The 10,129-nt window shown below is 48.5% G+C and overlaps 1 protein-coding gene across 8 annotated transcripts in view; it reads right to left on the bottom strand.

Annotated features, from left to right (window-relative positions):
* Positions 1–3,885: 3,885 nt before the first annotated feature.
* Positions 3,886–10,129, bottom strand: part of SMARCA2 (SWI/SNF related, matrix associated, actin dependent regulator of chromatin, subfamily a, member 2) — a 179,562-nt gene continuing 173,318 nt past the window's right edge. For 5 of the 8 annotated variants that reach the window (XM_032308337.1, XM_032308335.1, XM_032308338.1 and 2 more), the window contains exons 33-34: positions 5,957–6,099; positions 3,886–4,892 (exon numbers count right to left, since the gene is read on the bottom strand). In XM_032308337.1, the coding sequence (XP_032164228.1) occupies positions 4,857–4,892; positions 5,957–6,099 (179 nt within the window). In that variant the 3' untranslated portion in view covers positions 3,886–4,856. The remainder of the gene's footprint in view (positions 4,893–5,956; positions 6,100–10,129) is intronic. The other 3 variants (XM_032308334.1, XM_032308342.1, XM_032308339.1) reach the window with 1 other exon arrangement.

The following is a 10,129-nucleotide window of genomic DNA, read 5'->3' as shown; positions in this document are numbered from 1 at the left end:
CTCCTGAAATGGCAGCCGAGGAACACGGAAGCTCAAGTGTTTCGTCTGGTGGGTGGGCTCTCCGTGATTTCTTCCTTCGGACGTCCCCTTACTTTCCACATTTTCTACAACGCGCACATATTCCTCTTAAAAATGAACAGGAAAACATGCTCTTTTCATATAGAAAAAAATTGAAAATGAGTTTAATCTCTGTTGACTTCGAAAAAATAAGGCAAGGTGCAGAGAGTAGCATGGTAGTTAAAAAAAATAGGAATAAAAAACAGGAACCCTTACCCCTCCCCTACGGCTTACCATCTACATTAAAATTACCTTAAAATTCCGCTGTGTCATCAGGACAATTGTAGTATTCAGGGAGACTCTTGCCCAAGCAAATTACTATTGTTCATCACAGGAACTTCCTGAAAGACACATGAACTCTTCCATAAAGCACCGAAAGGGACAGTTAAGTCCCTAGGACCGTTGGACTCTCCACCCCAAATCCTTGTTTTCCTACTTCCCCCCAATCCCCAGTTATATTCTATCATGATCTTTACTTAGTTGTAAACAAATCCCCACATTGAAAGACATATCTTCAATCAAATTTCGGTTAAGTCCAACCTTGACCTTGCCCCGCAAGCTACCAAAGCTCCATCGAGTAGTACTCTCCCTCCCCGCAGCAAGCAATACGGTGGCCCGTCCTGTCAGTGGGTGATGCTGGCGACAGCTGGGGACCCGGCCTTTGACGACACATAGGATTCTACGTATTTACGTGAACAGGAAGAAAGGGACAGAAGTAAGCACATCAGAAGTAAGCTAGCTGCCTGGTGGGGGTAAATTAAAAAAAAAAAATGGGGGGGGTATTATTTCACTAGGTATGGTGCACCCATGTCCGTTTTATAATGGACATTAATTAAAGCTTTTTGCAAGAGGATTTAGAAAATACATATATTTGCTGGAGGGACTATACATCTGTTCTCTCTGAAGGTTAGACTCCCACGGTGAGCCTTGCTTCATAACAGTACTTGGGTTCACAAAGGCCTCTTTCTTGTACACAATCCACCCCCGTGTTTATAAACAGGAAACTGGTTTCCCCATGCTCTTGACTTTGTTGTTTTGTCTTATGCAATTTAGTAAATCCCTTTGGAAAATCCTGACTGAAAGTGGTGCCGAATATGGACGCCTTCTTCCCGAAAGGGCTCAGTCATTCGGAACATGTCCCTTCCACTTCCCATTACGTTCGCCATCCCAGACCACACCAGTGATGGATGGCGCGCACCTGAACATCCCTCCAGCAATTCCACACCCATCCGTCATTGCCTCTCACGCTGTGCTCCCCTAAGCACAGCAGAGAGTGAAACCCTGTGACTCCTACGCTGTGACAGTCTGAGGAAGGACAGCGATTGTGTTTTATCTGGCTTGACGTAGCTCTTACTTAGTAAATTTTAGGGAGAGGGGTAGAATTGGCTCTTCTTCCAGGATATCTGTAGAGTGAGATAAACTGTTCATATAAAAATCTCATGGGGACTGCCTTTATTCATAAGTGGAGACTAGGTCTCTGTCCTTTGGTGAGGTGGACCGAAAAATTTTCTGCTTGTATTACACCTTTTTGGTCTGAATGAGGTTCAAGGCAAGCACAAAGGAAGGTTGCTTCCTGGGAATGCCGATGACCAGAAAGCTCTGTCCCGGGGTGGGCCGGGGGAGGTGGGGGACAATCGTCCTTTTCATGTATCCCCGTTGCGGTCGATTTGACCACAGTGACAGTTGCGGGATGGAGGTGTCCACCTGTACCAATGACAGAAATCAAGACCACGTTCCATGTGGCCTCTGGTAGCTCCCCAGGGGTGACATAATAGAGATGAACAATACGGCAGAGCCCATGGTGCTTTTCCAACTGGGGCACGCCTCAGAGTCACCCGGAGCGCAGTTGCGCTGTCCACACCGGCTGGGTCTCCCACAGCAGCTGGGGTCTAAGGGACAAGGTTCTGGTCCTTGGAGTGGCTTGTCATTGAGCAGGAAGAGCCAGGATAGTGGAGGAGCCCGGCTGGGGGAACTTGGCTTGGGTGTCGGAGTACAGTCCTGAGCCCGGACTGATTTGTCAGTGTGGTGGCATCTGCCCTGCCCTTGCGGGTTTATCAATGAGGCGGGAGCCACGCCTCCCCTCGGCACCCCTTGTGGGCCCTCTTGTTTGCACAACTTCTACTTGCAAAAAAGGAAACAAGAACTGTGCCTTCTTTACAGGGATCCTGTCATTAAATAAACCCATTAAGGGATCCAGTGGATTGGCCTATACTCTTATCTGAGTATAGTTCTTTCTTGGAAAGAGCTAGGCCTACCTGGTGGGTTCGGCTCTGGCTGAACAAAATGGCTTTCCCGAGCAGGAGGCAAACGGGCAACACCCCAGTGCAGGCAGGATGGCCAGCCTCTGGCTCATGCGCTCCCTCTCCCTGCCTCCCCGCCACCCCGCTGGTCTGGGGGAGCCGGGGAAACTGAGTCAGAGAACAGTCTAATGCAGTCGCAATCCTGAACCACGAAGGCAGTGGTTTGGATGGCTTTAGAGCACCAGAGCCTCCGAGGCTGCGAAAAGTCGGATTTGTACACGAAGTAGAGGAAATGGAGGCTCGCGGTGAGATAGGGCTCTTCTCTTGGAACTGAAACCAAACCCTTCAATAACAGACTCTCACCCTGTGCCCTTTTATAGGGGAAGCGCCAAGCCCATTGTGGCTGGTAAACTCTACAAAGGGTAGGAGGAAACAGCCCAGTCTGTGATGCTCAGACTAAGTGGAAACGCAGACAGGAGAGCGCACACTTACAGGGACCAGGGAGCGTCTCCGGAGGATGCACGTCGTGTGGGTCTGATTTCCTGCAGGATTCAAAGGAGGATGACTTGGTCATACTTGGCATTAGGAAAGCCAGAATTGTGGCATTCTCCCTGGGCGATTCTAGGAAAGGTTTTTATCACTCGGAGAAGAGAGAAAACTTTTCCATTTTGGTCCCTGGAGTCATGGGTTCCATAAGGAAGAAGGTGTTAACCTTCTTTGAAAACTTTTTCAAAACAAATAAATGTAAGACAGTTTTGTGACAATCGGGGAAACAGGACTATGATAACACAGGAGATATTAGGAAACTGTTGTTCATTCCCCCCCTTTCTTCCCTCTTTTTTTAGAGCGAGAGAGAGAGCATGCACACAGGCAGGCAGAGAGAAGGGGAAGCAGGCCCCCCGCTGAGCAGAGAGCCCGACGCGGGACTCGATCCCAGGACCCTGAGATCACGACCCGAGCTGAAGGCAGTCGCTTAACCAACTCAGCTACCCAGGTACCCTGTTAATTCCCTCTGGTATGAAAGTAGGATTGTGGAAACCAGAGGGATGGATTAAGTGGTACGGAGGTTCGTGCCGAAGTATTTAGGGGTGAAGTGCTACGATGGTCGGGACTTAATTTTAAAATGGTTCCATGAAAAGGGGAGCAGGACAAAGTAGTGACCATGGTTCTGTCTTGGTAGGAGAGCATGGGCGTGCATGGAACTCGTCTTTCCCTTGAGAGCTCGTGAAATCTTTCAAAATCAAAAGCTATTACTACAGATGTGTTCCATACCATATTATAGCACAGGATAAATCTATATTCCCATACAGATGGGCGGGCTAGAAACAGACTTTAAAGCCCTAATTACGGTTGAGCTGGGTTTAGCATGGCTTGGTCCCCGGCCACATGTCTCCTAGTGGGATGATGGACGCTTCTCCTTTGCAACAAGCCTAGTTCTTTCCAGGAGAGGAGCTCTCTCCCCCTTCTTGTTTTCTCCCCACCCCTGACCAAGCAGTCCATGGCCAGAGCCTCCCTAGCCCTCCGCAGCAGACCTTCACTCAGGCAAGGGTTTCAACCCCCTAGAACTCAAAAAACAGGAGGCAGTTTGTTGAGCTAAATTCTTTATTAGGAAAGCACCAACACCACATTCTTGGAAATTACTGGAATTTTATTTGCCTCAGGCTTATGACTTGCAACCAAAGACATTGTGCAAAGAAAGCAAAGATTAAGTACACTTTAGGGAGAAGGAGACGATACACATCGGTAACGCAGGAGATCCGGTGGACAAAAGAAGCCATCCAATACACGAGAGAGATTGCAATATTCAATAGCGTTTTCAACAAAACTTTTTTTTTTTTAAATCAAGAGCAAAGAAAAAATTAAGCAATGTTTACAGTAGACATAAATCTTATACAGTTCAAAAAGCATTTTTTCAGATTGTAGAGCATAAAATGGAAAAAATGTCTATGCAGGTGAAGTCTAACTACTGTACATTTATCACCTAGTAAAGTTGCTTATATGTACCACAGTGTAAAAAAAAAAAAATACCGAACAAATTAAAACCTTGAAAATTGCCTGATGAAAAATAAAATAACCAGTGGCTTTTAATGGCTTCTCCTGGTTATCAGTTCTACAAAATAACAACAACAACAAAAAAAACCCCCCCAAAAATTAAAAAAAAAACAAAAACCTTTTCATCTGAACGGGTGGTAAAACCAGGCACAGTCAAACCGTTACCAAATTAGACCCACCCATAGAAATATACTATCCACCCACATATTTTCCATCAAAAGCTTTGTCTGTTTTAATCTTTGAATCTTTGAGGCCCATTTGGTCACAATATGTTACAAATATTTGTGTGTGTGTGTGTGTCTATGTGCGTGTGTGTGCGTGTTGTGTTTTTACACCATGATATCATATGTTTGTCGGGCACAATCCTAAAGCTAGTTGATAGGCGGGGATGACACAGAAACAACCCAGTGCCCGTAGGACAGATGCACTCACTGGGTAGAAATGAGGGAGGGAGGAAGCAGTTCAGGTCTACCGAGGTGGGGGGTGGCGGGGGAAGGTCCACACCGATCACTCATCATCCGTCCCGCTTGCTTCTGACTGTTCCTAAAAATTAAAATTGGATAAAAATGCATGAAATCACACGTAAGAGAAAGGTGTAATAGACCCTCCAGAGGCAAACTCGAACGGAAATGGCATTTTGGAAAGGGTTAACCCCCGTCTCCACATTCTGGGGCAAGGTGGCAGGACCCCGGAGAGAAATCCAAGGTCCAAAGGGGAGCTTCTGCTGCGAATCCCAAAGCACCACCCCCCCATCTGCACTGCTGTTTCGTTTTCTTCTGCCTTGGCATGAGAAGGTCAAGGCTATTAACTGTTATTTTTAGCACACCGGGTTTAGAAAATTCACCAGCGGTCAAAAGGACCATGCATTTGATGTCAACGCACAGGTAAGTCTTTGAAAGAAAACACAGCATTGTAAATGCATTTGATAAAGTCTGGGCCCAGGGTGAAGGCTGGGTGGGGGGTGGGCATGAAGGGTTCGCAGATGTTTTTCATCAGACCCAAATGGCAGCGTGCTGAAGTTGGGGGGGCGGTGTTGATGAGGAACCTGAGGTCTCAGGAAAGGGAAGACAATGGAGGCCTCTGGCATGTGTCCCCCACATCTGGGACGGTGCCCCTGACCCGCCGGTCACACTGTTTGGGTCTGAATCCAACCTCTGCTGTTCGCAGAGAGCCAAACACACCTAACCGGGGCCCGGGCTTCTGTGACACGTTGCAAGTAACTGCGCTCCTTGGGGGCCCCCGCGAGTGTTAAAGATGACATCACAAGAAAAGGCAAGTGTTTCAGGGCCTGTTCCATCCCTGCTCCTGAATTTTTCCAAGATTAAAGATACGCAGCCTTCGAGAAAACTGTATTTGTAAGCAGTGGGAAGGTAAGAAAGGAGAAGAGGAAACTCGACTGAGTAGTTTTTCATTTTTGGAGACAGTTAAAAAGGCACTAACCAAAAGCTTGAAATTCTCTGTCCTAGATCATGCCGCTTGGCTCCCAGCCCTCAGGAATGAAATCTCCCCCGAGTGTCCACCTTTCCCTTTCTGGATAAAAGAGCGATTAGACAGGACGGACGGAGGGAGAGGGCTTCTGGGCTTCAGCCAAAGCCGGCTGCACTCACATTTTCGTCCTGCTCCTCGTCACTGTCGAAATCACTCACGACAGGCTTGGCTTTTCCCCGATTTGGCCTCTTCTTGCCTTTGCCTTTGTCCCGGGCTTTCTCGTCTTTCTTATTGAGCTTGATTTTCACCTTAACAGATTTGGCTACGACAGAACACGGAAGAGCAGTGAGGAATCGCAGGCAAGTCCTTCCGCAGGGCGTGAAAAGACCGTCAGGCTGCAGAGCACAAAGCCAAGGTCCCCAGGGCGCCTGGAACGCTCGACTGATGCCTGTTCGCCGTCACCCTGCTGGCACCCGCTCTGCTCACACACAGCTTGGTCAGGAGGACACGGCGCGCCGTTCGCCAGAACACGCTCCAGGAGCGAAGGCAGCGGCATGGGGTCCTTTTTGCGGTCGCTTAAGGGTTGGACAGGGGCTTCCTAAGCAGGGGAAGCAGAGCTGCCTTTCTTGCTGGTAGAGGGTTGGGGGTGTTTATTCAGTAGAATTTTGTTGGGACAAAGTACGCGTAAGTATAAAGCCTTTTCTTCCTTTAAAGGCCAATGTTACTGTGTAGATAACTCCAGCTGACTTGAAAATTCAGAGCTGAATAATATTAACAACACAGAGAGCTACAAAACGGCAAGTTAAATGATTGTGAGCACTTTCCTTCCCCCACCTCTAGTACCTCCTGATTGCTCTTCCTGGGGATGATTTCCAGAAACAAACAATTTACAGTTTATAATTACATAATTAGGGAACATAAAGAATTCCAGGGCAGCGCACAGTCATTCACTTGCTTGATGCACGCCCCGATTACCCATCCTTACCATCATACTCACCCGTGGCGGGGGGCACTTCTATCCGTTAGTATCTATTTGCCCAATTCTTTCCAAGGCTTGGAAATAGTCTACCTCCAAGGGTCTACTATGAATGATTTAACCGGTCATCTAGAGATGGCTGCTCAAGTTCCCAGCTTTTTTTTTTTTTTTTTTTTTTTTTTTTTCCAATATAATAAGCAAAGCTGCTGTAAACCTCTTTGTTGATAGATCTGGCAGAATTTGGGGGAGGTATGGTGAGTAGAACCATATGGTCAACTTCTAAGCGTTCTGTTTCATCAGCCTTCAGCAAGACAGCACCCCTATCCACCTTCACAGGGCTATTCTGAGGAATACAGACACGGGGGAGAGATCATCGTGCAAGGCCATGGAGGTAGGCATGGAAGCCCAGGGACAAGGAAAATCTGTTCTGCCGCATTGTTCTGGAACAGGTGACCACCGCATGCCATTTTTAGGACTTCATGAGGAAGTCCCGGGGCATATGGGGCTCTCTTTCCAACCAGTCATACTGGAATTTCATGTTTGTTGGGTCTCAAGGCACCTAGAAATAGACCCTGCCCTGAAGGGAGTCATAGCTCCAGAAGGAAACTTAGGAGAGGTTCTTGGACTTCTCTGGTAAATATGGTGTTGGGTTCCCCCACTTCACAAAAGTGAAATCTTCTGTGGAGACAGAGGCTGACAACACAGTTGAGATCAGAGCTGCTCTGAACCGTAGTGCCAGCCTATGCCCTCTGTCCTCACCAAACGTGACAGAGACCATCAAATGCGAGTACGCAAAGCAGTACTCCTTGTCGGGCTTTGGTCCCTTGTCCCCCGGTGTCTGCTGCAGAGTGACTTACAAGACAGGGGCCTGCCGGTTGGGTGGAGTAATGGGGGGAAAAGACGGGGGATGAGAAGGTCGACGTATTCCTAGAAATGCATAAAGCTGTAGAGGCCTCTTTAAAAAATCTTGATGAATAGAAAAAATTGCAGCATCTCTCTACAGGAGGAGCACTTCCTGCTGTTTGGAGAACAGAAAAATCCATGCAAGGTGGAAAAGGGCAGAAGACGGGCGGAAAAGGTAGGAAAGTGTCTCCCCAAGTAGATGGTTTATAATTACACCTTGGAGTGTGGGATGCTGTTCAACTACCAGGCTGAGTCCGTGGACACGGACTTCCAAAAAAACCACCCGACAGGCTGCCAGGCTCGTGCAGGTGAGAGACTGGACCAGCAGAGGGACACTGTACACCGCGTCCCGAGGCGTTACGATCCCACCCTGACGGACCCATGAAAAGGGCTCATTACCAAGGCTGGCAGGCAGAAAAGTGGCCCTTTGGAGATGTCCCCCCCCCCCTCCAAATGTGACATGACACGGCCGAAGGGGAAGGATGCTGATCAGCTGATCTTGAGAAGGGGAGTTAATCCCAGACAGACCACATGAACCCCGAGTTGTAAGAAAGGAAGCAGCAGAGGTCCTGGTTCAAGATGGGAGCAAAGGAACATTCTGACCTCACCTCCCAAGGACACGCCCAATCCCCAGCCACATGCAGAACAATTTCCTCGGGTGAAAAAACCCAGACACGACCTGAGTGACTGCCATCTGGCAGATAAGTAAGGAAAACCCACCCAACCGGTAGGAGAGGCTGAGACACTCACTGTAAACCCCACCCCTGGGATGGTGATCCAAGACCAGGAGGGAACTCAAAACCTGGAGACTCTCCCCAAGAAGTGAAGGGTTTGACCCCCATACTGTGCACCCCAACTTTTAAGACTGGCACCTGAGACAGGAGTCTCTGGAACATCTAGCTTTGACCACCCATGGGTTGGCCTGTGTAAGAACCCCACAAAGCTTCAGGGAGCTAAGAAATGGGTGTCTTGCCCCAGGACTCAGGACAGAGGCAATGACTGAGCAGCACCCAGACTTCTGGGTGCTTCTTTGTTACGCATCACCCCGAAGGTGGACCCACATTTGAAGGCCCGCTGGGGTGCTCTCTAGGGAGGAAGGGATCTTTGCACTTTCCCCCTACCTCACACCAGTTTACGTCATACCTGTTTACCTCCTGGCAAGGAGCTTGTACACTCCTCTGGTACCCCAATTTTAGCAGCTACCACCCCCTCAGGGCACAAGAAAGCCGGGAATCCAAGAATGCCGGTCTTTCGGTGACAGAGACCTCTCAGCTTACCTTCACAGGGACGGTCTGAGGGACAAGCTTCTAATGAAAGACACACATCCATCTAAGTAAGGACAGACAGTAACCCTTTCCTGTGACCTTACCGGGGGGGGGGGGGGTGTTAACTTTGAGCTCTTAATCTGCCACACATGAGAACATGTCTCTCAAAGGGTAGTTTTCAGACCCTTCTAGCACCCTGGGTTTCCATGACTGCCAATCAGGGGCCGTCTCGAGGTCGCCTGGCTCTGGGGGCCAGCAGGCTTTGGCTTGTGACCCAGCAGCATACTGTAGGGTTACCTTCCTGACAGGTCACTGCCTGAAGGTCTGGCATTTAAGCGCCAGAACCATGATGCTCATGGAGATCCTCCCCTTTGAGACTGGTCCTTGGCACAATCTTAACAACAGGGAACCCCTAAAAATGGGCTGCCTGGACCATCACGAAGGTGAGCGAGCCAGCCAGGAGGCTGGGGTGAAAAAGTTTCATCTCCACTGAGAGGCTACTCCGTCAAGAGTCAGAGAAATGATGTAATACATCAAAACCAACGCCGAGTCAAGGAAAACAGAATCAGGACTGGGTTCCAAATGAAAGAGGAAGATGAAACCTCAGTTAGTGATACCCTTCACTGCCACGTTCTGGAGGACTTTGTCAGAAGAGGAATTGAAAATAAATAATGGCCATAAAAGTGCTCACTGATGTTGGATGATGGATGAACACGGTGAGAACTTGCACAAAGAGGCGGAGAATACCCACCAGCCGCCAATAAAGGTCACGGACGGAGCTCCAGCATGTAGTGCCGGAAGTGGAAGCTCTATGAGGGGAGTTCCACAGAAGACAGACTGAAACCCAAGGGGGGGGGCATGAAAAATAGAATGGAAACCCCCTCAGAGTGGCAGCAAAGTTTTCAGCAGACTTTCTACCACAGAAGGGAGTGGCAGATACATGCAAAGGGCTCAAAGGGGGGAAAAGAAAAAAAAGGGCCAACCAGGAGCACTGAGCCTGGCGAGTTTATTATTGAGAACTGGAGAGAGAAAAATGTTTTCCAGACAAGCACCAAGTAAAGCTCATCGACACCAAACAGGCCTTCTTAAGAAGTGTTACAGGGACTTTTTGGGCTATGAAAACAGAAGGTGCAAATAATAAATCTCACTGGTAAATATACAGTAAATGCAGTAAACTGATCACTTGTAAGTTAAGTTAGTATGAAGGT

This window comes from Mustela erminea, chromosome 12, assembly GCF_009829155.1.
Source record: "Mustela erminea isolate mMusErm1 chromosome 12, mMusErm1.Pri, whole genome shotgun sequence".
Taxonomy (NCBI): Eukaryota; Metazoa; Chordata; class Mammalia; order Carnivora; family Mustelidae; genus Mustela; species Mustela erminea.
The sequence above is the reverse complement of the archived record's forward strand: the minus strand, read 5'-3'. Positions and strand labels throughout refer to the sequence as shown.